Source organism: Trichechus manatus, unplaced genomic scaffold, assembly GCF_000243295.1.
Source record: "Trichechus manatus latirostris isolate Lorelei unplaced genomic scaffold, TriManLat1.0 scaffold00111, whole genome shotgun sequence".
Lineage (NCBI taxonomy): Eukaryota > Metazoa > Chordata > Mammalia > Sirenia > Trichechidae > Trichechus > Trichechus manatus.
Window position 1 is genome coordinate 8355931 of NW_004444047.1, and position 27203 is coordinate 8383133.

General features: G+C 47.2%; 1 protein-coding gene and 1 non-coding gene across 2 annotated transcripts in view; both read left to right on the forward strand.

Moving 5' to 3' along the window:
• The window catches only part of CYTL1 (cytokine like 1), a 154367-nt gene extending 128480 nt beyond the window's left edge, over positions 1 to 25887 (forward strand). Inside the window, exon 5 of the mRNA XM_012557617.1 lies at positions 25785 to 25887. Within this exon, the coding sequence (XP_012413071.1) occupies positions 25785 to 25887 (103 nt within the window). The remainder of the gene's footprint in view (positions 1 to 25784) is intronic.
• On the forward strand, positions 18807 to 18877 carry TRNAG-CCC (transfer RNA glycine (anticodon CCC)). The gene has a single exon. It is a non-coding gene; the product is annotated as a tRNA-Gly (tRNA).
• Positions 25888 to 27203: the final 1316 nt, after the last annotated feature.

A 27203-nucleotide genomic window follows, 5' to 3' on the forward strand; every position in this document is an offset into this window, starting at 1 on the left:
AGTCTATGAAACTGACGGAAGATTGCGCCTTCAGAGGTGGCACTTACCCTAATTCATATAAAGGATTGAATTGTGTCCACAGAAAAGTTATGTGGAAGTCCTAACCCTTGTACCTGTAAATACGACCCTGTTTGGAAATTGGGGTTTTCTTTTGTTGAGTCCTTTGCAGACTGTCCTTCCCTACTTCGTGAGTCCTTATGGTGCTTGAATCTTGGCATCCCATCCCCCTGGGTACAGGGTTTGGTCCAGGAATAGGCATGTGACCCAAGCTGAGTCAACAGAGTCCTCACCTGGGACTTAGAGAGTCTGCATGAGCAAGAATCTCTCTCGCTTTTATCTGGCTTGGCTAGCCCAGAGTGGCCTGCAGCTTTGCTCTCTCCCTCCTGCTTGGAGGAGGCATCTACACTGGGAATGGATCAGGCCAAGACACAGAGAAAGACAGAAGAGAGAGAGAAAAAAATATTTCCTGATCATGTCCGTGGAATCTCCCTTTGCGTGGCAGAGGAGGTGGAGCGAGGGCAAGGCGCTGAAATAGGGCGGCGCGCGTCCAAGCGCAGCCAGCCAGCAGCACAGTTCGCGGGCAGCCGGTGTGTGGTGGATCCCTGCTCCAGGAGGGCCTTGTGCCGGGCGCCAGGCGGCAGCAGCGCTCACTGGCCTGAGCCCCGCTCGGCACCTCCGCTCCCAGAGTTCCCGCCAGACTGCCTGAGGGCAGGGATAGCTGGCGACCTTCTCAGTGGACCTCCTCCGTGTTGGTGCTCAAAGCCATGGATAGCACAGACTTAGCAGGGAAGATCCTTTCCACCTGGCTGACGCTGGTGCTTGGCCTCAGCCTCTTCCCCTCGGATTTCCGGGTGTTTTTGAGTATCTGTGAGCTCCACATGAAAATCCTGGTGAAAACTTAAGAGGCTGTAGTCATTTAAGGTGCAGCTCACGAGGTGTCAAGGAGAGAGGCCAGCTAGTTGCTCTCAGCCTGGCAAATAACCCTGCAGTACTTTGATAGCTACCACGTGTCTGTCAGTTTGTAGCGCTGTGGTAACTTGGGTGTTGCTGTGAGGCTGGAAGCTTTGCCACCGGTATTTTGAATACCAGCAGGGTCAACCACGGCGGACAGGTTTCAGCTGAGCTTCCAGACTAAGACAGTTTGGAAATAAGGACATGACGATGTAGTTCTTAAAAAACTGGACTGAAAACCTCATGAGTAGCAGCAGAACATTCTCTGATAAAGTACTAGAAGACGAGCCCCTCAGTTTGGAAGCCGCTCAAAAATACAACTGGGGAAGAGCTGCCTCTCCAAAGTAGAGTCGACCTTAATGACGTGGATGGAGTCAACCTTTCGGGACCTTCATTTGCTGATGTGGCATCACTCAAAATGAGAAGAAACAGCTGCAAACATCCATTAATAATGGGAACGTGAAATGTACGAAGTATGAACCTAGGAAAACTGGAAGTCATCAAAAATGAGTTGGAACACATAAAGATCAATATCCTAAGCATTAGTGAGCTGAAATGGACTGGTATTGGCTACTTTGAATGAGACAATCATATGGTCTACTATGCTGGGAATGACAAATTCAAGAGGAATGGAATCACATTCGTCATAAAAAAGAACAAGATCTGTCTTGAATGACGGCACTGTCAGTGATAGGATAATATCCACACATCTACAGGGAAGACCAGTTAAGACTGTTCTTCATATTTACACACCAACTACTAAGGCCAAAGATGAAGAAATTAAAGACTTTACCAACTTCTGCAGCCTGAAATTGATCAAAAATGCAATCAAGATGTGTTGGTAATTACTGGTGATTGGAATACAAAAGCTGGAAATGAAGAAGGATTCATAGTTGGAAAATATGGCCTTGGTGATAGAAACAATGCTGGAGATCACATGATAGAATTTTCGAAGACCAATGACTTCTTCATTGCAAATATCTTTTTTACCGGCATACACGGTGACTATACCCATGGACCTGGCCAGATGGAATGCACAGGAATCAAATCAATTACATCTATGGAAAGAGACGATGGAGAAGCTCAATATCATCAGTCAGAACAAGGCCAGGGGCCAACTGTGGAACAGACCATATGCAAGTTGAAGCTGAAACTGAAGAAAATTAAAACAGGTCCATGAGAGCCAAAGTATGACCTTAAATATATCCCACCTGAATTTAGAGGCCATCTCAAGAATAGATTTGACACACTGAACACTAACGACCGAAGACCAGACGAGTTGTGGGATGACGTCAAAGACATCATACATGAAGAAAGCAAAAGGTCACTAAAAGGACAGGAAAGAAAGAAAAGACCAAAATAGATGTCAGAAGAGACTCTGAAACTTGCTGTTAAACGTAGAGTAGCTAAAGTGAAAGTAAAGTAAAAGAGTTGAACAGAAGATTTCAAAGGGCAGCTTGAGAAGAGAAAGTAAAGTATTATAATGAAATGTGCAAAGAGCTGGAGTTAGAAAACCAAAAAGAAAGAACACGCTCAGCATTTTTTTCTTTCTGTTTTTTTAAATTGTGCTTTAGGTGAAAGTTTACAGAACAAATTAGTTTCCCATTAAACAATACAGAAATTGTCTTGTGACATTGGTTGCCAACCTCGTGATGTGTCAACACTCTCCTTTTCTCCATCCCAGGTCCCCATTTTTCCTTTCATTCAATTTTCCTGTCCCTTCCTGCCTTACTGTCTTTGCTTTTGGGCTGGTGTGCCCATTTAGTCTCGTATACATGGCTGAACTACATGTGCTATTGTTTGTTTTACAGGCCTGTCTGATCTTTGGCTGAACAGTGATGTCTTAGGCTGGGTTCTCTTGAGAAGAAAAACCAGTGCAGCATAGAAATATATACAGAGAGAGATTTACACGAAGGAAATAGCTCACATGGTTGTAGAGGCTGGAACGTCTCTTAATTATTTGTATGTCAGGCTGGAGGCTTCTGCTGACTCATGTAGCTGAAGGTGCTGGCACAGGCAGGATGGCAGGTAAGCTGCTAGCTCAAGTCCCAAGAACCGGAGGTCAGATGAACAGAAGCCAGCTGCAGGATCCAGAGTGAGCAAAAGCTAGCAAGCCTTGCCAGAAAATCTACCTTTAATGGCTGCAGGCGACACCCTCATGGAAATTCCCTTTCAACTGATTGGCTGCTCACAACAGATCTCATCATGGAGGTGATCACATTATATCAGATCTCATTATAGAAGTGATTACATCATTAAAAAGCTGCCAAACTACGTCATAACTGCCAAATCACTGAGGATCATGGCCCAGCCTAGTGGACTTACAACCTTAACCATCACAGATGAACTCCAGGAGTGACTTTAGTACTGAGTTAAAAGGGTGTCTGGGGGCCATACTCTCTGGGTTTCTCCAATCTCTGTCAGGCCAGTAAGTCTGGTCTTTTTTTGTGAGTTTGAATTTTGTCCTACATTTTTCTCCTGCTCTGTCTGGGACCCTCTGTTGTGATGCCTGTCAGAGCAGTCGGTGGTGGTAGCCGGGCACCATCTAGTTGTTCTGGACTCAGTCTAGTGGACACTGTGGTGGTTGTGGTCCATTAGTTCTTTGGAGTGGCATTTCTTAAGGTGAAAGAACTGAAGAGAAAAAAATCAAGGCTCAAGTTGAAATACTGAAGGATTCTATGGACAAAATGTTGAACAATGCAGGAAGCGTCAAAAGAAGATGGAAGGAATACACAATCACTACCAAAGAATTGGTCGATGTTCAACCGTTTCAGAAGACAGCATATGATCAAGAACTGGTAATACTGAAGGAGGAAGTCCAAGCTGCATTGAAGGCATTGGTGAAAAACAAAGCTCCAGAAATTGACAGAATACCAACTGAGATGTTTCAATAAATGGATGCAACACTGGAAGTGCTCACTCATCTATGCCAGGAAATTTGGAAGACAGCTACCTGGTTAACCAACTGGAAGAAATCCGTATTTGTGCCCATTTCAAACAAAGAAAGGAGCTCCAACAGGATGCAGAAATTACTGAGCAATATCATATGCAAGTAAAATTTTACTGAAGATAATTCCAAAGCAGTTGCAGTAGTACATCGACAGGGAACTGCCAGAAATTCAAGCCAGATTCAGAAGAAGACGTGATATGAGGGATATTATTGCTGATGTCAGGTGGACCTTGCCTGAAAGCAGAAAATACCAGAAAGATGTTTACCTGTGTTTTTATTGACTATGCAAATGCATTTGACTAACTGTGTGAATGATAACAAACTATGGATAACATTGCAAGGAATGGCAATTCCAGAACACTTAATTATGCTCAGGAATAATAACCTGTACATAGGTCAAGAGGCAGTTGTTCAAACAGAACAAGGGGATACTGCCTGGTTTAAAATCAGGAAAGGCGTGCATCAGGGTTGTATCCTTTCACCATACTTAGTCAATTTGTATGCCGAGCAAATAATCCAAGAAGGTGGACTATATATGAAGAAGAACTAGGTGTCAGGAATGTAGGAAGACTCATTAACAACCAGTGATATACAGATGACACAACTTTGCTTGCTCAAAGTGAAGAGGACTTGAAGCACTTACTGATGAAGATCAAAGACTACAGACCTCAGTATGGATTACATCTCAACATAAAAAAAACAAAAATCCTCACAACTGAACCAATAGCAGCATCATGATAAATGGAGAAAATATTGAAATTGTCAAGGATTTCATTTTACTTGGATCCACAATCAATGCCCATGGATGCAGCAGTTAAGAAATCAAATGACATATTGCATTTGGGCAAATCTGCTGCAAAAGACCCCTTAAAAGTGTTAAAAAGCAAAGATGTCCCTTTGAGGACTAAGGTGCACCTGACCCAAGCTATGGTATTTTCAATCACCGCATATGCATGTGAAAGCTGGACAATGAGTAAGAAAGATCGAAGAATTAATGCTTTTGAATTATGGTGTTGGAGAAGAATATTGAATATACCATGGACTGGCAAAAAAAGAACAAGTCTGTCTTGGAAGAAGTACAACCAGAATGCTCCTTATAAGCAAGAAAGGTGAGACTTCATCTCACATACTTTGGACATGTTATCAGGAGGAACCAGTCCCTGGAGAAGGACATCATGCTTGGTAAAGCAAAGGGTCATCGAAAAAGAGGAAGACCTTCAACGAGATGTATTGACACAGTGGCTGCAACAATGGGCTCAAGCATAACAATGTTTGTGAGGATGGTGCAAGACTGGGCAGTGTTTCGTTCTGTTGTGCATAGGGTTGCTATGAGTCGGAACCTACTCGACAGCACCAAACAACAACCACCACCACCAGAATCTAGGAAGCGACAAGAAAGGATCCTCCCTTAAGGCCTTCAGAGAGAGCACGGCTCCACCAACACCTTAATTTTGGACTTCTGGCCTCCTGAACCACACCATCCGTCAGTCTGTTCTCTTTCAGTTTTACAATCACTTCATATGCACATGAAAGCTGGACAATGAAAAAGGAAGACTGAAGAAGACTTCAAACATTCGAATTGTGGTATTGGCAAAGAATACTGAGGGTACCACGGACTGCCAGAAAAGCGAACAAATCTATCTTGGAAGAAGTACAGCCAGAATGCTCCTTAGAAGCAAGAATAGTGAGACTTTGTCTCACGTACTTTGAACATGTTATCAGGAGGGATCAGTCCCTGGAGAAGGATATCATGCTTGGTAAAGTAGAGGGGCAGCGAAAAAGAGGAAGACCCTCAATGAGATGGATTGACACAGTGGCTGCAACAATGGGCTCAAACATAGCAATGATTGTGAGGATGGCACAGGACTGGACAATGTTTTGTTCTGTTGTACATAGGGTCACTATGAGTCTGAGCCGACTCGACAGACGGAACAAAACATCCTCCCGAACTGTGAGAGAATAAATTTCTGTTTTAAGCCACCCAGTTTTTGGTAAATTTTTTATGGTTAATTCAGGACCAGAGCATCCTCTATCACAAACTGAACTGCTGCCTCAAATCTACAATGACAGGCACCTGTTGCACAAAACAAACCAAAGAATTTGATGGGAACACAATGAATGTGAGTGACATTGACCAAGAGCTTCCTGGGAACCAAGGACCAGGCTGAATCCTTTACATTCTGGATCAATTAGAAACTTCAGAACAGTCTCACAAGATAAGTGCTCTTATCATTCCAACTGTATAGATGAGAAAACCGAGGCTTAGAAGGCTAAGTAATTTTTCTAAAACCAGGAAATGCCAGAGTTGGAATGTGACCCCAAGTGACTGTCTCCAGAGCCAGTGCTCTTGATTCACACATCACACTGCCTCCCTAGAGACACAAAAGTCCTGCCTCCACCTCTTACTCTCTCAGGATCTTTGTGGCAGACAGACTCCAGAGTGGCCCCCATAACCTGGTGTTTTAGTTTGGGGTCACTAGAGGAGCAAACCCAGCGAAGTGTGTATAGATATACAGAGAGAGATTTACTTCAAGGAAATAGCTCACACAATTGTGGGGGCTGGCAAGTCCCAATCTGTGGGTCAAGCATCAGGCTGCAGGCTTTTCCTGACTCATGTGGTTGCAGGGGCTGACGAACCCACAATCTGCAGGTCAGATGGCAGGCTGAAATCTTCTCACATCCCAAGAATCGGAGGTCGGACAACAACAAGACGAATGTAGGATCAATTGAGAGAAAGAGTGAGCTTTGCTAGACCATCTATGTATATATTGGATGCAGACCTCACCCTCAGGGAAAATCCCCTTCAACTGATTGGCTGCTCACATCAGATCACAAAATGAAGGATGATTACACAGTGTCTGCCAAACCACTAAGAATCATGGCCTAGCCAAGACGACACATAATATTACCCATCACACTGGTGTTCATGCTTTCATGTGATCCCCTACCCTCGAGTGTGGGTGGGACCTGTGACTTGTTTCTCCATGTGTACAAAAGGAGATGAAGAGTCCGTGATCATGTGCACGTATGTACATGATTATGTTACATAAGATTGTAACATCCATCTTGTTGGGCATGAAGAAGCAGCCTATCGTGTTGTTTGCTGCTCTATGGAGGGGGCCACATGGCAGGAAACTGAGGGCGGCCTCCAACAGACAGCCAAAAAGAAAATTAAGGCGTCAGTCTGCAGCTGACAAGGAACTGAATATTGCCAACACCGTGTGAGCTTGAATGGATCCCTCCCCGGTTGATCCCAGATGAGGTCACAGCCCCAGCAGACAGCTGAATTGCAATTGTGTGAAACCTGGAGCCAGGGGACCCAGTTAAACTATGCCCATACTCCTAACCCACAGAAACTGTGAGATCGTGAATGTTGTTTTAAGCTGCTTTTGTAGTAACATTTATATACAGCAATAGATAACTCACACAGTCTTGGTTTCCCTCTCTGAAAATGGGCAAAATACACCACCTTTCAGAGGTAGACTCAGCCTGGAAGGAAGGAAGGCCTTCCTCTGAGCCCAGCTATATGTGTTTCCTATTACTGTTGTAACAAATGACCACAAATTTAGTGGCTTAAAATAGCACAGAGTTACTATCTTACTGTTCTGGAGGTCAGAAATCCAGTCTCAGTCTTGCTGGGCTAAAGTCAAGGTGTCTGGAGGCTCTAGGGGAAAATGCATTTCCTTGCCTTTTCCAGCTTCTAGAGGCTGCTCTCATTCCTTGGCTCATGGCCCCTTCTTCCTTCTTCAAAGCCTTCTTCAAAGCAGTGTAGCATCTTCTCTTCTTTATGACCTCAGCTTCAGTCCTTACATCTCTCTCTGAGGCTGACTCTCCTGCCTTCGTTTTATAGGGACCCTTATGATTGCATTGAGGCCAGTGAGATAATGCAGGGTAATTAATGGGTGTTCAGAACTGCTAAATTTATGGTGATACTGTTACACAACAGTAGATGTTGTTGTTGTTGTTAGGTGCTGCCAAGTCAGTTCTGACTCATAGCGATCCCATGTACAACAGAAAGAACCACTGCCTGATCCTGTGCCATCCTCACAATTGTTGCTATGTTTGAGCCCATTGTTGAAGCCACGTTAAGCCAGAAGAAAGAACAGATAAAGGGTTGACAGCCAAGCACGTTCCTGGAGCCAACCTGGAAAAGGGGCCAAACCATCTCCTGAAGAATAAGATGAAGGGAATTGGGTTTTGCAGAACTTTTCTCAAAGGCTATGTGGCTGGAAAAATTCTATGATGATCCCCTTGGGTTGAGGAATAAGACTCCCAAAGGCAGGCTTGTGGATCAAAAGATGGCTGCCAAACTCTAATCTAAGAAGGGAGGATCCAGGTAATTGCAGATGTTTTGTTGTCCTCTATGAGACCTGCAAGTTTGGGCCAGAGCAGAATTGCTCTGACAGCAAAGGAGAGGTTGAAGAAACACTAGAGGTCCTCCTTTTCCATGCCTGCACCTACCCCTATAAATACAGAGCAAATATAGAGAACATCAGCTTGAAGGACAGCTTGTTAGTCTGTTTGGGGCACCCACACATATTCATCCTCTTTAAAGAGATCCTTCCCTTTAATATCCTGTAGCAGGATTGAGACATGGTTGAAAATTTCTATCAAGATTTGTCCGTAAAGATTCAAAAATGGTGCCTTAGTCATCGAGTGCTGCTGTAACAGAAATACAACAAGTGGATAGTTTTAACAAACAGAAATTTATTCTCTCGCAGTACCCGAATTCAGGGTGTCAGCTCTAGGGGAAGGCTTTCTATCTCTGTCAGTTATGGGGGAAGGTCCTTGTCATCAATCTTCCCCTGGTCTAGGAGCTTCTCAGCACAGGGACACTGGTGTCCAAAGGATGCGCTCTGCTCACTTGCCAATCTTACTAATCAAAGTTGTGGTGAAACCCAGGGGAAATTGCACACTACAGATTAGTAAGTAAACACAAGTAAGCCCGTGCGTACCTTGCTTAATGTAAGTCCTTGCATACCTTGTTTACTGGTTAATCCGCCCCTGCTGAGGACCCGCCCACAAGCAAAGGAACGCCAATGATCACCAGCAGACACCAGAGACTTGCCAAGAGGCCCACAGAAGGAATCAGCATGGCCGACACCCTCATTTGGACTTTCAGCTTCCTGAAGTATGAGAAAATAAATTCCTCTTCTTTAAAGCTGCCCATTTGTGATGTTTTTTGTTATGGCAACATTAGAAGACTAAGACAACAGGAACCTGAGTGTCAAGATGTGACCCGATTTGTCCAACCCACATTGCGATAGGCAGCGAAGCCACGGTTAGATTAAGCTGTTCCAGGCTGCTGAAACCACGCAGCCTCCCTCTGATAAAAGAAAAAAAAATAAGTGCATACAACTCTTTTGGCTTTGCGACTCCACACCCTTCTCACCACCACGAGCTTCAGATGTGGAGTGTTTCCACCCTGGAGAAAAAACAAGTCAAAAGACTTTCCCTAGAAAGGCTCAGAGCTTGATTTCTCCCCAGTGGCCCCAAGGGTGGAAAATGTCTCCCAAATTAAGGCTGGCAGGAAAGTGGGGCCCATTTTCTCTGATATTTCTTCTCTCCATTCTTGGCACCAACAGGCTCGGTGAGCGCCAGTGGAAAATTCCCAAGTGCCAAGCAGTTCTCAGATAATCTGCACGCAAAAAAAAAAAAAAAAAAGAAGCCTTTCAGCTAAAAGTGCTCATGGGGGAATTAAGGCGGGGCCACAGCCCAAACATCTATTTCTTCAGATTCTTGACATCTTTTCCATGTCCCTCAGGAGATTTGCACCCAGCCTCAGCCTACTATGGCTTCGGGGTGTTGCTGGAGCCAGCACTGGGTGGCACCAGAGCTAGGTTTGGGGGACTCTGGAGGGTCCCAGGTCCACAGAGGGCACCTGTGTCTAGCAGGGGCCTAGATATGCACTTGGGATAGAACAGAGCTTCCCAGGAGGGTGGCAGAGGAGAAGACCCCCACTCACTCCTGTCTAAATTGTACCACGAGAGGATATGGGCAGGCATGGAGAGCATCAAACCAAGAGAATGGGGTGGCCCTGGGCCTGCCGGGAGCTCAGACAGGGAAAGACGGAAGCATGAACACACACAAGGATTCCGAGAGGGTGGGAAAGGCCGAGTGAGGGTGCTTCTGATTGCAAAATCTCTATATAAATCTCTACTCATAAGACAAAGGATTTTGTATATCCTGCATACTGCAATCTCATATCGTTGGTGTTGTTAGGTGCCATCAAGTCCACTATGACTCATAGTCACCTTATAGAACAGAGTAGAACTGCTCCATAGAGTTTCCAAGGAGCAGCTAGTGGGATATAGAACAGAGTAGAACTGCCCCATAGGGTTTCCAAGGAACAGCTGGTGGATTTGAACTGCTGACCTTTTGGTTAGCAGCCAAGCTTTTAACCACTGCGCCACCGGGGCTCCAAAATCTCATATTAATACTACCAAAACCAACCAAGCCTGTTGCTGTCAAGTCGATTCTGACTCCTAGCGACCGTATAGGACAGGGTAGAATTGCCCCATAGTGTTTCCAAGGAGCAGCTGGTGGATTCGAACTGCCGACCTTTCGGTTAGCAGCCAAGCTCTTAACCACTACACCACCAGAGCTCCATATTAATAATAACATTAGTATATTCATTTAGTCAATATTTCTTAAGCCCTTACGTGTCAGGCATTGGATTGTTGTTAGCTGCTGTACAGTCAGCCCCTGACTCATGGCAACCCCATGTACAATGGAAGAAACACCGCCCTGTCCTGCGCCATCCCCATGATAGCTTGTAGATCAGACCCTTGTGCTCCGTGGGGTTTTCATCGGCTGATTTTTGGAAGTAGATCACCAGGCCTTTTTTCCTAGTTCATCTTAGTCTGGAAGCTCCAATGAAATGTTCAGCATCATAGCAACACACAAGCTTCCATGGACAGAAGGGTGGTGGCTGTGCATGAGGTGCCTTGGCCGGGAATTGAACCCGGGTCTCCCACATGGAAGGTGAGAATTCTGAATTTGACAATGAGCAGAATAGCTGTGGTCCTGGTGGGCAGGGAGCTTTTATGTTAATGTTAGAGACAAGCATTGAAAACTACAGGGATGTGATAGAGTTAGGGAGGTGCTGTTGACCGAGAGGGCTCAAGCGGGAATCTGATGTTTGTTTTTATAAGGTCTGCCCCAACCCGTTGTCGTTTTTAATCTGCTAAACAAACTTACAAGGTAGGTATCACTTTGCAATCTTTGGTCGTTGTCCCACGTTTGAAATGAGGAAACAGAGACTCAGGGAGCCGGGGCTGCCCAGGGTCTCACAGGAGACCAGAAACCAGGCGTGCCTCAGCCCATGGCTCAGATGCATTGGCTGCGCCCTAGGCTCCTCTGCTGACAGGCAGGTGGCTGTGCAGGGCCTGCCGCAGCAGAGGCTGACTGATTCCGTGTCTTGGGGAGTTGCCCGCCTGGCCACCCCCCTTATTCAGAGGCTTCTCGAAAACTCACTGGGCCCAAAATAGAGATGGGAAACTAACCTAGCAAGTCTCTCTGTCTTAGTTTCTAAGTAGTGCTAGCGCAGAAATACCAAAGGGAGGGACTTTACAAACAGAAATTTATTTTCTCCCTGTTTAGGAGGCTAGAAGTCTGATTTCAGGGCACTGGCTCTCAGGGAAGGCTTTCTCGCTCTATCAGCTCCAGGAGAAGGTCCTTGTCTCTTTTCAGCTTCTGTTCCTAGGTTCCTTCTCAATCTTCCTGTGAGGTGTATCTTCCTCGGTTTGTGCTTCCTTCTCTGTGCCTGATCTGCTCTTCTAGATCTCAAAGGTGATGGGTTTAAGACACACCCTACACCAATATGGTTTCATTAACAAAGAAAACCCTATTCCCAGATGAGATCGTATCCGCACGTATAAGAGTAAGGATTCCAACACTTTCTTTTTTCAGTGGGGGGTGGTGGTGGCCCAATTCAGTCCCTGAACTCTGACCACCCTCCATTCCCCTTGCCAACTCCAAGCTTAGCGTTAGAGACGTAGGCGTTCCATGACGTTGCTGTCAGCTGCCATCAAGTCGGCCCCTGACTTACAGTGACTCCATGCACGGAACAAAACACCGCCTGGTCCTGCAGCGTCTTCGTGATGTTTGAGCCCATTGTTGTGGCCATTGTATAATGCTTTCTAATCTCATCTTCCAGCACTATATCAGACAATCTTCTTTGTGATCCATAGGATTTTCATTGGCTGGTGTTTAGAAGTAGACCACCAGGCCTTTCTTCCTAGCCTGTCTTAGTCTGGAAGCTCTGCTGAAACCTGTTTTCCAGGAGTGACCCTGCTAGTTTGTCCAATACCAATAGCATAGTTTCCAGCATCACAGCAACATGCAGGCCACCCCAGTACCGCAAACTGACGGACAGGTGGTGGTCCATTAACATAGCCCAGCTTTATTACATCTTATGTCAAAGACCTTGTATTCAAAACAGGCTCTGCACGAGCTCACGTGCATGGGGGATATGTCTTTTCAGACAGTCACACCCTTCTTTCCCTCTACTCTTAGAACTTGAACTCCTGAGATGAGAGATGGGCCAGAAGTTCTGACGAAACTAAGTGCCTAGGACTACACTTCTCTGGGCCAGTGGACTTGGCTGTTTATATTCCTCTTCCCCAGCAGGCCAGAGTGGGAGAGACCTGAGTTCTAACCTGGCTCCAGCGCTTTAAAACCGTGTGATCTTTGACAAGTTACTTCACCCCTCTTAAGCCTCAGTTTTCTCACCTGTGCAATGGGGAGAGTTGTCACTCGTTGAGTGGTGCTGAGTGTATGTATGGCCTGCACCCAACACAGTGCCTGGGCCTGGCTCAGTTCTTTCTCCTTCTTCCAGTCTTCCCTTCCGCCCTTGGCCACAGGGACCACATTTGCTCCTTCATCCCCAGCACCCAACTTGGGGCCTTGCACTGGGGAGGTACAAAGGGAATTTCTCTTTTTGTTAAAGTGGGTTTGTTTTCTTCTGTCTCACCCTCTACCTCGGGGGTGCCATAGAGCTAGAACTGTGTGGGATTCAGGCACTTTGTCTCAACCCATGTGTTATGGATTGAATTGTGTCTCCCACCAGAAAAAAAAATATATATAGAGAGAGATATACGTATTGGAATCCTAACCCCTATACCTGTGGATATAATCCCATTTGGGAATGAAGTTTTCTTTGTTAAGTTTATTAGGTCACATCTGAGTAGGCCTGGTTCCAAACCTGATCACTCCTGAGTTATGAAAAGAGAAGATTAGACACAGAGACTTATGTGGGGAAGACAGATGTCATGTGACATGTAAGGACCCTCTACAAACCAAGGAAGCAAGCAGCGCCTGGAACTATCAACTAGGAAGGAATTGACACGGCTGAGACCCTATTTGGACTTCCGGCCTCCAAAACTGTGAGAAAACACATTTCTGTTCTTTAATGCCACCCACTTGTGGTATTTGTGTTACAGCAGCACTAAGAAACTAACACACCAAGGATGGATCATTTCCAGGTCCCAGAGACACACACACAAAGAAAAGGGACCCAGCGAGAGTCTGAAGTCAAACCCAACTTGTAGCTTGTGTTCAATCCCAGCTCCACCTCTTGCTAGCTACATGACTTCAGTAAGTCTTTTGCCTTCTCTAGGCCTCAGTTTCCCAAGAACAGGGTCGCCCTGGCTGATCCCTAAGAGCCCTTCTAACCCCAACACTCTCTGAGGTCTCCCTCTTCCAGGAATAGCTGGGAGAGTTCCTCCAGGCGCCCCCTCACCTCTCCTGGGGTTGTGGGCCAAAGTGGGGTCTCAGAGCCGTGGTTTTGCAGAGAGGCTGGATTACTGAATCACACATAAAATCTTGTTGAAATGCCCGCACCTCATCCCATCTCCAGAGATGTGTAGATCTGGGATAGAGACCGGGGGTTTCCACATACTTCCTACAGTGAAAAATACAGGGAATTAGCCAAGCCTTGATGGTTGTTCTGGGTCTCCAGAAACCATACCACACCTCACAGGTTCTCAGCTTGTCCTATGAGAGAATCCTGAGAGATGCTCTCAGCTGCTGTCTTCATTTTTTAAAAGCTTTTTCTAACGGCATGCATTTGTTTCATGTGGCTGTATAATGAAGACAGTCTCAGACATGCAAAATCTTGAAAAATTTACCTCCCATACAGCCTGCTTGGGAAGAAAGAGAAGCTCTCCCAAGACAGGAAATGAACCAAGTAAAGGCAGATGTGGAGTCCAGGAAGCCAGGATCCAACCCAGGAGAGAGGCAAAGGGGACTTCCCGGGTGATGGGAAGGGAAAGTCAAGGCTGACAGCTGAGCAATGGCCTGAAGGGCAATCAGTGGTGGGAGGGTGATGTCCTCCGGGGAAAACAACTCCAAGGGGGAGAAAATGGAACTGAGAGATTTCCTGAGCTGTATAAATTTGCCCAGAATAATTTGACGTTTCTGAGAGAGTGTGGAGATGAATTAATGACAGGCACATAGGAAACTAAATCATATTTAAAGGCAATTACAAACTCCAGGAAAAAGAAAACGTTTTATAGGACAGAAAATGTAATTAAAGTTAGTACACTGTTCAGCTTGATTGAAAACACTATTTATATAGTCATAACAGTAAACATTGAATATTGATTTAACAAAAAATGTTCTTAGCTTTAGAATAATCAAGAAGACCAAACCAGTTGCCTTCGAGTCAATTCCAACTCACGGAGACCCCATGTGCGTCAGAGGAGAAGTGTGCTCCTTCAGAGTAAATTTGTGCTCTTGTTTTTGAATAATATTTTATTGTGTTTTTGGTGAAAGTTTGCACGAGTTAGGTTCCCATTTGACAATTTCCATTCAAACTGTTCAGTGACATGTTACGTTTTTTCACATGTCAACATTCTCTTTAATCATTTTCTGGTTGTTCCATTCATAGGGTTTTCAACAGGATGGTGAGAGGATAATTGGAAAGAGTTGATCTTCATCTTTGTAGTTGGTACTGTTAGCTGCCGTCCAGTCAGCGCCGGCTCATGGCAGCCCCACGCACAATGGAACAGAACACTGCCCAGTCCTGCGCCATCCCTATGATGACATGTGGATCAGACCATCGTGATGGCTTTTCGTTGGCTGATTTTCAGAAGTAGATCACCAGGCCCCTCTTCCTAGTCCGTCTTAGTCTGGAAGCTTCACGGAAACCTGTTCAGCATCACAGACGAGTGGTAGCTGTGCATGAGGTGCATTCACCGGGAATCGAACCTGGGGCTTCTGCATGGAAGGTGAGAATTCTACCATTGAACCACCACTGGCCCCATAGGAAGTCCGTAGATAATGTCTAATACAGAAAAACCAAGGCTTACCAGTGTAGAGATGTTATTTAGAAAGAGGTAAGAAAATGTCAGAAGAAATCTAAAAATTGAAAATGCTTGATTGAGGGCTGCTTTTTTTTTTTTCATCGTAAGCCCTTGTGGAATTATTTGTCCTTCAAAACTATGAACATTTACTTCTTTAATAAAAAATTTCAAAATTAATTTAAAAAATTTTTAAAAACCAGTAACTTCCCAGAAGAATGGAAATATGCTCCTGAAGCTTACATAGGAGTTCCTGGGTGGTGCAAACACTTAACAGGCTCGACTGCTAGCCGAAAGGTTGGAGATTCAAGTCCACCCAGAGATGCCTCAGAAGAAAGGGCTGACAATCTACTGACGAAAAATCAGCCGTTGAAAATCCTGTGGAGCACGGTTTTACGCTGACGCACGTGGGGGCGCCATGGGTCAGAGTCAACCTGGTGGCAATTGGCTTTTTTTTTTTTTTTTTTTTAACTCTTCTTTATCCCTTGTTTGGATCTGCAATCAACGCCCTTGGCAGCAGCTGTCAAGACATCCCGTGACACACTGCATTGGTCAAATCTGCTGCAAAAGACCTCTTTCAAGTGTTGAAAAGCAAAGATGTCACCTTGAGGACTAAGGTGCGCCTGACCCAAGCCATGGTGTTTTCAGTTGCCTCATGCCCACGTGAAAGCTGGATGATGAATAAGGAAGACTGAAGGCGAGCTGATGCCTTTGAATTATACTGTTGGTGAAGACTATTAAATATATCACGGACTGCCAGAAGAATGAACAAATCTGTCTTCTGGAAGAAGTACAGCCAGAATGCTCCTTAGAAGGGAGGATGGTGAGACTACAGCTCTCTTACTTTGGACACAGAATCAGGAGGGACCAGTCCCTGGAGAAGGACCTCATGCTTGGTAAAGTAGAGGGTCACCGAAAAAGAGGAAGACCCTCAATGAGATAGACTGACAGAGAGGCTGCAACAGTGGGCTCAAACGTAACAACTATTGTGAGGATGGTGCAGGGCCGGGCAGTGTTTTGTTCTGTTGTACGTGGGGTCACTATGAGTCGGAGCCGACTCAAGAACACCTAACAACAACAACTCCTTGTTTATTTTGCAGTGGGAATGTATTTAAGTACAGCTTATATTTTTTAATGGCTATAAAGAGAGGGTGGATTTGAACCCAGGACTCTGACTGTCAGGACAGGCTAGCATCTCAGGACAGTGCAAAGGAAACTTGGACCAAGAAGATGCGTAGGACTTGGAGCAACAGAGGGAGACGGGGGAAGAGAATTCCCAGCTGGGAAAAGACACGGAATATTTGGCTCAAATCAAGAAACCCACACAGAGATTTTGGTTTGAAGCTTTGGAAAACATTTGTTTTCATTCCTTGTAAAAAACGGATGATGAACAAAATTATTTGAAATTAGACTTTAACAAGAGAAAAAAAAAAACCCAATAACATTTCATTAACATTCTCTTACCAGCCCATTATTAACAAGCCCTAGGGCTGAGTTTAAGAGTTCCTGTTCCTTTATGATCCCCAGTGAAAGCCTTCAACACCAGGGGAGGATGTGGGGCTGGTTTGTTTTTAACATTCTTTCTTCTTCCTATAAGTGTTTTCCTTGATTTATATTTTTGCAACCGCTTTCCAGAGTGCTTTCAGAGCTTATTAAAGTGTTGAAAAGGCCCTTAAAGCAAGTGTGGGCCTCTTGGCCTGGGTGGAACAAGGAGAAGTGGTGTCACTGGGGTTGGTGTCACCCAATGCGGTAACTCACGGTGCTCCTCCCGCCCCCATGGACCTCTTCCCGTTCCAGACCAAACAGAATCCTCAGTAACATTTATTATCAATTTTAATTATAGAATAATACATGATGAATGTAGTTGCAAATTGCTTCAATGCAATATTTCTTAGATTATATGAAAACTGACAAAACTGTTTTGTAAAATCTTTCTACACTGAGTTGCAACATTATTAGTAACTGAGCCGAAGCCTTCTTTAATTTTTCTCCTTCTTTTCCTTAAATTACTACTTCAGTCTCAAAAAAACAGCCCTGGTGGCACAGTGGTTAAGAGCTCGGCTGCTAACCAAAAGATCAGCAGTTCGAATCCACCAGCTGATCCTTGGAAACCCTATGGATCAGGTCTACTCTGTCCTGTAGGGTCAGTAGGAGTCGGAATCAACTCGACGGTAACAGGTTCGTTTATTGTCGTAGCTACTCTATAGAACAGAACAGAACTACCCCACAGGGTTTCCAAGACTGTAAATCTTTACAGAAGCAAACTGCTACATCTTTCTCCCGAGGAACAGCTGGTGGGTTCGAACTGCTGACCTTTCAGTTAGCAGCCAAGCACTTTAACCAATGATTCACCAAGTCTCGTCGAATTCCTACTCCATTCTCAAAAAGTTAATGACGTACGTTCACAAATACTAATTGCCACAATATAGTAGCAAAACGTCAGAAAATTTGACAAAATCAGCAACTATAAAAACGTCGGCAGCAACAAAAAACGACAGCTGTGCTTGTAGCGCGTGCAGATGAAACCACGTGATTCGAAGCGTCACTGCAATTGAGTAATAATGACAGCTCTGAGTGGAGAGCATCAGAAGATTCAAAAAGTAAATCGACATAGAGTTTTAGCCTTGTAGGTATATTGACACAGTAAGCTGGGCTTACGAAAAATGTTTTTGTTGTTGTAACTAACTACAGGGATATTTTTATAAAAAACAATAAATGTCTGCTGAAACACTGCATAAAAATTTTACAGACAGTCATTTGGTGTCACCCCCTCTGACTGTGTCACTGGGTGTGGTTCACACCTCCTATACCCCCCTAGTGACGTCACTGCAAAGAGTCTGTGCATTAGAATTACACACAATTAATATGAAGTCCAGATGCTGGCTCTTTAACTGTGTGACCTTGAGCAACTGGTGACCCACCCAGGATTTCAGTATTCTCTGAAAAACAGAAATGCCGTTCCCACCTCACTGGGCTGTTGATGTGAATATGAAATTAAGGAACATGTGTGAGGAACCTAGTAGCTGCCCCCCAAACAAACAAAAAACCCTTTACTGTCAAGTCAGTTCCAACTCATGGTGACCCCATGTGTTACAGGTAGAACTTCTCCATGGGGTTTTGTTGGACGTATTCTTCATGAGAGCAGAGCTGCAGGCCTTTCTTATGCAGCGCCACTGGGTGGGTTCAAGCAGCCAACCTCTAGGTTAGTAGTCGAGTGCAAAGTATTTGTACTACCCAGGAACCTAGTAGGTGCTCAGCAAATGGAAATCACTCTTCCTTTGCCCCAACCACATGCAAGGCAAATTAGTCAAACGCTAAACACTCATCGCCATTGAGTCAGTTCTGACTCATAACAACTTGGTAGGACAGAATAGAACTGCCCCATAGGGTTTCCAAGACTGCAAATCTTTAGTGAAGCAGATTGCCACATCTTTCTCCCTCGGAGCAGCTGGTGGGTTCAAACCACTGACCTTTTGGTTAGCAGCTAAGTGCTTAACCACTTCATCACCAAGGCTCCAGCCAAATGCTAAGATGGTTTAAATGATTCTTACCATTATTGCATCCAAGTTTAAGTTCCTGTATTCATGTGCATTTTGAACACTGCATTGGTAGTTCAGCGGTAGAATTCTCGCCTCCCATGCAGGAGATCTGGGTTCAAATCCCAGCCAATGCATCTCAAGTGCAGCCACTACCAGTTGGTCAGTGGAAGCTTTTGTGTTGCTATGTTGCTAAACAGGTTTCAGAGGAGCTTCCAGACTAAGACAGACTAGGAAGAAAGGCCTGGAGATCTACTCCTGAAAATCATCCAAGAAAACCCTATGGATCACAATGGTCTGATCCACAACCAGTCATGGGTATGGCACAGGGGCAAGGCCGGGCAATGTTTTGTTCTGTTGTGCATGAGTGGGGACCTGACTCAATGGCAGCTGACAATGACAGCAATTTTCTCATAGACATCACAGACTGATAGAGTCTGGTGAAAGCTTCTCCAAGAGCCTGCTTTAGAGTTACTGGGCTCTGTCCCAGCCTGGGACCAGCGATAAAACAGGATCTGCCTCACTCTTATGCCTTTGGGTCCAGCTCATCCAAGTTGTAAGAAAAAAGTCAGCCAGTGGCACCAGTTGTAATGCAGAAAGGGGCTGAGCCAAGGACAAGCAGTGCAGTGAGCGAGTGTGATAAGAATGGATCGCTAGTCCAGAAATCCAAGCACTGGGCTCTCATTCTGGGCTTCTTCCTCGCCGGGCAGCACTGGGCAAATCCCTCAACCTTTCCGGAGCGCTATTTCCTCATTGGGCAGAAGGGAATTCTCACCCCCGCCTTGTCAACCTCACTGATTGGTTGTGAGGGTCTACGAGATGAGAGTATAGTTGGGGATATTCAGAAACATCAATATAGGTTACTTTTCTGCCAGTACTTCCCCTCCTCTCTTCTCTGCTCTGGCCCTGGCTGATGCTGGGTGTTGTAGGAAGGCAGGAGAGAGCAGTAATCTCAAGGCTTTTGGGCTGAGAGTCCTAAGAGCTGGTAACAGTGAAAAAACAGTTGCCTTCAAGTTACCCTAACTCATGTGTGCAGAGTAGAACTGTGCTTTATAGGGTTTTCAAAGGCTGATTTTTTTTTTTTTTTTTTTTTGGTCATAGCTCACCAGGCCTTTCTTCTAAGCACTCTAACCTCCTGCCTTTCAGTTAGCAGCCAGGCACTTCACCATCTTAACCATTGCACTGTTCCAACTGCATCCTGTGCATCCAACTGCAACCTATGTACCAACTCATTGAAACCTCATAACTGCCCTGTGAGGCAGGAATTATTATAATCTCCATCATACAGATGAGAAGACTGACGATTTACAGAGGTTAAGAGAGAGGCCCAAGGCCACAGAGCCAGACAGTGAGGGTCTGGGAGTCAAACCCAAGCTTCCTGGCTCGGAGTCTCCAGACTCAGCCAGGACCCACGTGCGTGCTTCCTCTTAAAAACTATAAAACTGAAGCCCTAAGAAAAATTTGGAGAACTCGTGCAAATGGAAAGAAAAGAAGGGGAATTGCAGGCCTTCCAAACTGTCTTAATGCAGGGAAGAGAGGGCGTGGCAAGATTCCTGAGTTCTAGGTTCATTGTGGGGATTAGATTAGAAAACAAATGTCCCTGGTCCATCAAAGCCCTTGGAGAACGGTATTTCCCTTCCATCCTCCTTCCTGGAGTCTGTGTCACCCTGAGCTTGGCCCCTTTTGAATCTCCAGGAGTCCTGCGTCTGCTCTGGACGGGTGAGTAACAAGACACAAGTGGTGCCGGCCAAGCTACATGGAAGCAATGGCCAACGTCCCCTCCTTTGCCATGTCTCCTAAATCTGGACTCCTGCAGCTGCCAGGGCCAAGCTTTCAGGACGAAGCCTGCTGATTTCTCATCATCAGCCTTCCTGCCTCCTGGGCACCCCAGGACACCCCCAGGCCTCCTCAGAGCAATGGATAGCAGTCGGGACAGGGCCAAGAGCTGGACTCGGCTATCAAGGAGCCTGGTTTGCAGGCCAGCTCCTTCCTAGGGGCTGTACCAGCCTCAGGCTCCTCCAGTGGAGAGCCCGGACCATGATCCTTCATGTGATTAATAAATATGCAAGCCCTGCTATGTTCTGGGCACTGTTCTAGGTGCTGGGAGTTCAGCAGGGCAAAGTTGCTGCCCTCATGGAGCTAACAGTCTAGTGAGGGAGAGACAGAATAAACAAACATATAAGTACTATACCACCGTCACAGTATACAGAAAATGAACATTCTCGCAACTGGACCAGTAAACAGCATCAGGATAAATGGCAAAGAAATTGAAGTTGTCAAAGATTTCATTTTACTTGGATCCACAATCAACACCCACAGAAGCTGCAGTTAGGAAATCAAATGACATACGGCACAGGGAAAATCTACTGCAAAACACCTCTTTCAAGTGTTGAAAAGCAAAGATGTCACTTTGATGACTAAAGGTGCACCTGACCAAGCCATGATCTTTTTAATCACCTCATAAGCATGTGAAAGCTGGACAAGGAAAAAGGAAGACAGAAGAACTGACACATTTGAACTGTGCCTCTGGGTGAACTCAAACCTCCAACCTTTCGGTTAACAGCTGAGTGAGTTAACCGTTTGCACCGCGCATGGTTAGTAGCCACTCAAGGACATATCCACAAAGCCCCATGATATCTACTGGGGTTACAGCAATGACAGAACCCAGCCAAGCCCTTGCTTGCATCCATCGGGAAGCCAGGAAACAAATCCATCGTGTCTGCTGGGAGGAAAGATAGAGGAAGATGAGGCGTTCCAGAGGGACCCACAGCGCTTTCGGTGCTGGTAAATGAAGGGAATCTTGAATGATTCTTTTCAAGGACCTACGAAGAAGATTCCAGCTGGGAGATTCTAGACGGACTTTTAGAATCCTTTCCAGCTAGATGACACCTCACTCCCTTGTGGCCGGAGACCCTTTGCCAGAAGCAGCAAGGACATTGGACCAGCAGGTCTGAGTGCCCAGCCCTCTGGGCTCCACCTCCCTGCGTGACCCTGGGACTCTCACACTCTCTCTGGGCCTCCGTTTCCTCCTTGGCCCCCCGGGATGTGTGCCAATGGCTGTCTCCTCACCCTACCAGCTCTCTGATTCCAAGCGTGGGACGTCCAGGCCCCCAGTGCAGTGACCATGTCAGCCCTGAGCCGGGCAGCAGTTCCCGCTGAAAGGCGGCCAACAGTGCCTCCTCGTAAAGTGGGGTCCACAGGGAAGGGGGGCCCTCTCTTTTATGAAGACTTGTTTATTAGCTGAGATGTGGTTCTTTCCTGTGCCCAGACCGCTGGTGGCTCAGCCCTGATGATCGGGTTAGCGGCGCCTGAGTGTCCGGGAAGAAATATCCTCAAGCCACCCAGCACACGGTGGGGGCAGCGGGGGGACAGGGACCGGCTACATAATTTGTGGGGCCCACTGTAAAATGAAAATGCAGGGCCCTTGTTCTAAAGGCAGGGGAAATGGTGTTGTTCGGTGCCGTTGATATCGTCCTAGGGGCTCCATGTAACAGACTGGAACTGCCCCAAAGGATTTTCTAGGCTGTGGTCTTTACGGGAGCATATCACCAGATCTTTCTGCCGTGGGCTTGTTGGGTGGGTTTGAACCACCAACCTTTCATTTAGCAGCTGAACACTTAACCATTGCACCATCAGGTTACTCAGATATAAAGCTTTTTCCTTTCTTCTCTGGGCCTGTCATGGGTTTTTTTGTTTGAATTTAATGTGCTCTCTGTGGGCATGGGGGTAGTGGAGGGCAAGAGTAGAGCCTCACAGGCACTGAGATCCCTAGCCTGTGACTTGCCATGTGGGGGCCCAGTCCACCGGCTGGCCCCCCACCAGCTGCCAGGCCAATATGCTGTGCCGGACCAAGGGAAGGGAAGCCGGGTGTCTCCTCCTCTTGCAGGCCCACTGGCTTAGCCTAGGCAAACAGTATCGCATCCTCTGTGCTAGGAAGCACTAGGGACCTGGGACAAGGGAGGGCAAGAGGTTCACCTCCATGCTGTGCCCCTGCCAGCCCAAGGCGGGGACGGCCATCATCACGCTCCACCTCAAGATGTCATGGGATACATTCGCCCACCCCTGACTCTCCCCCCACCCTGGCACTGGGCCCCCACCAGGTGGAGGGCAGCCACAGGTGGAAGACAGGGAGGGGGAGGCCAGGTGGGGCCTGGGGAACCAGCAGCAGGGGAGCGGGCGGCAGAGAGCCCAGTCCTTGAAGGCCGTGAGAGGCAGGTCCATACATGAGACCAGGCTCTGAGCCCCCCCACACGCTCCATTGCCTCATCAGACTTCCCTTACAAAACAAAGTCAAAGATAAAGTTACTAAGAAGTTCAAGACAGTGACAACAGTATTAAACCCTGTTATGGATTGAATCGTGTCCCCCTCAGTTGAATTGTTTCCCACAAAAAAAATAAGTGTTAGAGTCCTAATCCCTGCACCTGTGGAGGTGATCCTGTTTGGAAACAGGGTTTTCTTTGTTAGGTTCATGAGGCCATGTCATTGTAGGGTGGATCCTAAGCCTAATCGCTTCTGAGTTATAAGGAGTAACACAGACACAGAGACAAGCAAGTACAAATGGGGGAAGACAGATGCCACGTGAAGATCCCAAGGACCAGAGGAATTCTGGGAGAGAGCTGACAGACAGCCTTCTTGTAGAGCTGGCGCTCTGAATTCTGGCTTCTAGCCTTCTAAACTGTGAGAAAATAAATTCCTGTTCTTTAAAGACACCCGTTTGTGGTATTTGTGTCACCCAGCACTAGGAAACTAATATGTCACTCTTTACCATCTCTCCTTACCTTGCTGTGTTTTCTTCATATAAATCAGCACATGTAGTAAAACCAGTTGACCAGCCGCTGCTGAGTCGCCGCTGCTCATGGCGGCCCCATGAGTGTTGGAGTAGAACTGTGCTCCACAGGGTTTTCAATGGCTGATGTTTTGGAAGTAGATGGCCAGGCTTTTCTTCTGAGGTGCCTCTGGGTGGACTCAAACTGCCATCCTTTCTTTGCACCACCCAGCGACTCCTACATACAGTATGATTGTTGTTGTATGGGTGTCCCCAAGTTATTGCCACTCATGGCGATGCCAGGTGACAGAGTTAAACTGCCCCATAAGGTTTTCTTGGCTGTAATTTTCACAGAAGCAGATTTTCAGGTCTTTCTCCTGTGGAGCCACTGGGTGGGTTCGAACTGCCAGCCTTTCAGTTAGCAGCCAAGCGCATACCTGTTGTGCCACCAGGGCTCCTCACAAGCAGTGTACTGCATATTAGTAGTTTGTTCATTTTCCATTTTTCGTCCCTTTCTCTCTAGACCGCTAGCTCCTTGAAGGAGAAGGGATGCCTTCTCCATCTGCTCCACATTCTGCTGCTTCTAGTCAGCGCTGGGACATTTCTCCGGGCTCACCCAAACCATTGCCCTGTCCCTCCTTAAACGGATATGATGGTGGGCAAGCAGACATAGACCTCAGCTCTTCCGAAACTATCGCGTCTGGAGTTAGCTGGGGTGTCACAGAATGACTCAGCCTGCCTTCTCACCCCAGACTTACCCTCTGACCACTGAGTGACCACGAGCAAGCCACTGGGCCTCAGTTCCCTCATCTGTAAAATGGGCAAAGTGAGAACCTCCCGCCTTGCCAGTTAGTTGATGAAGATCAAAGGAGACAAGACTTGTGAGTTCAGTTTCAAAGGTGAGATGCCCTTTAGCAAACAAAGCATGCCGGTACCCTCCCACAGCCAGAGGGTGGCGTTAGGGATTGAATTGTGTCTCTCCAAAGGATACGTTGAAGTCATAACTGGGTGCCCGTAAACATGATTTTGTTTGGAAATAGGGTCTTTATAGATGTTATCAGTTACATGTGGTCATACTAGATTGGGCTGGGCCCTCATCCAATATGTTGTTGTTGTTAGGGTCCACTGAGCCAATTTTCAGCCCACAGCGACCCCACGTGACAGAGTAGAACTGCCCCATAGGGTTCTCTTGGCTGTAATGTTAATAGAAGCAGAACGCCGGGTCTTTTTCCCACGTGGCCCCTGAGTGGGTTCAAAGCGCTGGCCTTTCAGTTAGCAGCCCAGCAATTAACAGTTGCACCACCAGGGCTCCTGCATCCAGTATGAGTGGTGTCCTTACAGAAGAGGAGAAGAGGCACAGAGGCACAGAGGGAAGACAGCCATGTGATGACAGAAGCAGAGACTGGAGTTACTCACAAACCATGAAACACCAAGGATCGCCGGCCGTCACCAGAAGCTAGGAGACAGGCAGGAACAGATTCTCCCTCAGAGCCTCAGAATGAATCAACACGGCCGACACCCTGATCTCTGACTCCCAGCCTCCAGAGCTGTGAGAAGATAATTTCTGTTCTTCTAAACCACCCAATCTGCGGTACTTTGTTACAACAGACCTAGGAGCTAGTACAGATGGTCACAACCACACAATCCTACCTACGTCATTTTCTGGGGGACTTAGCACTTGCTGGTCCCTTGGCCTGGGCTCCCTTTATTCTACTCAAATGTCCCCTCCACACATGTGTGGGTAGCTATCACAACCCCATTTCTATCTTATGTCCTCCCTGACTTGGTAACGTTTTGGTGTTTGTTTGTCTTTTTTTCTTTCATTTTATTTTTAGTATCAAATGCTTCCACTCCCCTTCTTAGCTGCCCCAGGAAAGAGACTTTGCCTCCTCACAGCATTGTCCCCAGCACTTAGCACAGCACGCCTGGCACACAGTAGGTGCTCAATATTTGCTAACCGGGCCGGCCAGTTTGCAGACTTGATCATGAACAGTTACACCCATCACAGTAAAAATAAAAGGAGGAAAGAGAGAAGAGAGAGAACAGAGAAACCTCCAGGGCGACGAAGACGCAGACGAATGCCCTTGAGGGGGAGGGGTCCTCACTTCCTGCCCCTACTTTCCGAAACCCTGCTGTCCTGGGACCTCTGGAGTTAGAGTCCAGAAATCCGAGCCACTGAGCGGTTAAGTATACCGGGGCGCAGGGGGTGCACCTGCCCCAACCCCCACCCAAGAAACCGGGGCCGTTTACGGGGCTAGGTGGTCCCTTCCCAGGTCAGGCGGATCCGCTACCAGGATCCCAGGCCTGGAGCAGCCCGAGTGACCGCCTGGAAGAGCCTGGGGTCTCCGCCGCCAGGGGCCGCCCACCGGACGCGCCTTTGACCAGCAGCGAGGGAGTCGGAGAAGGCTTGTCCGCGCAGGAGTCACAGCGCGGTCAAGTTCTCCCACTCAGCCTGCTCCTCTCCTCTCACTGCTCCGTTGGAGACCCGGAGGGCGGTGGGGAAGCTGGGATCCGGCGTGAGGGAGTCAGAGTTCCTGAGGGGTCACCCAGAAAATGCTTGGTGACCTCCGTGGGCAAGTCTTTTACCATCTCTGGGGTAGAGTTGCTCCATCTATGAAAAAGGAATAAAGACAGTAAATGTGTCCCTTTAAGAGCCAAGGTGTGGATGAAGCGAGCTAATGCCTGTAAGGCGTCTGGCACAGCGTCTGGCTCAGAGTAAGCGCTCATTTGGGGAAAAGGAGCGGAGCGTTCCTTCCCGCATCCCGGCCGTCCTGGGCGTTCAGGGAGATCACAGGAGGGGAGAGACTGACGGATGTACTCACTGCAAGAACAGAGGTCTCCAGCGCGGGAGGTGAGGGGGTGAGGGAGTGGCGACAGGAGATGTTTACAAAGCAGGGAAGACCTCTCTTCTCCGAGGAAGCTACACGCACTGAAGGAGCGAAATGGAGACAGTTATTCAGACAACTGAGGAGGCAGTGCCTTCACCCTCTGGATATTTCATTCCTTCCCTCTGGGTGCCCCCGCCCCCCGCACTTACTCAAGCCCGAGACTGAGTGCTTCCTTAAATTCTGAGCCTTGGGCGCCTCCCTTGCCTTCTGGGTGGGAATCTGATCTAGCTGTGTGACCAGGGCAAGTACCTTTACCTCTCTGAACTGCAGCGTACTCGTCGGTGAAATGGGATGATGATAATAATAACAGTCCTATCTGTGTCAAAGGCTATTGTGTGGATTGAATGGGACCCTGCACGTCTCATTTGGGGCAGGGTCTGACACCCATACGTGCACAATACCGGGCAACCCTCTTGCTTCACAAGCTTCGGTTTCCTAGGCTTCCACATGGGCTCCAGGCAGGGCCTAAAGGACTACTGAGCTCTGGGAGCGCACATCAGGCCAACCCGCACAGCTGGTGCACAGCTGGGCCTCGGGAGCCCCGCAGGGTGTCAGAGGGAGGGGCAAGCGAGAAGAGTTGGAAGCTGCGGTTGCCCTGGGGGGGTGTCCATGAGGGACTACGCCCCACAGCTGAGGCACAGCTGGCCTTAGGGCTGGCACAGCCATGTTCCCGGGTACTCCAGGGCCAGGAGCTAGGAGAAGGGGCAGGGGGTTTGGAATCCAGGTGAGCTCTCAAAAAGGAGAAACATAGGTGCCAGCCGCAGCACCCAGAGAGGCCACAAAGCTTCTCGGGAACGCCCCTCAAGCCT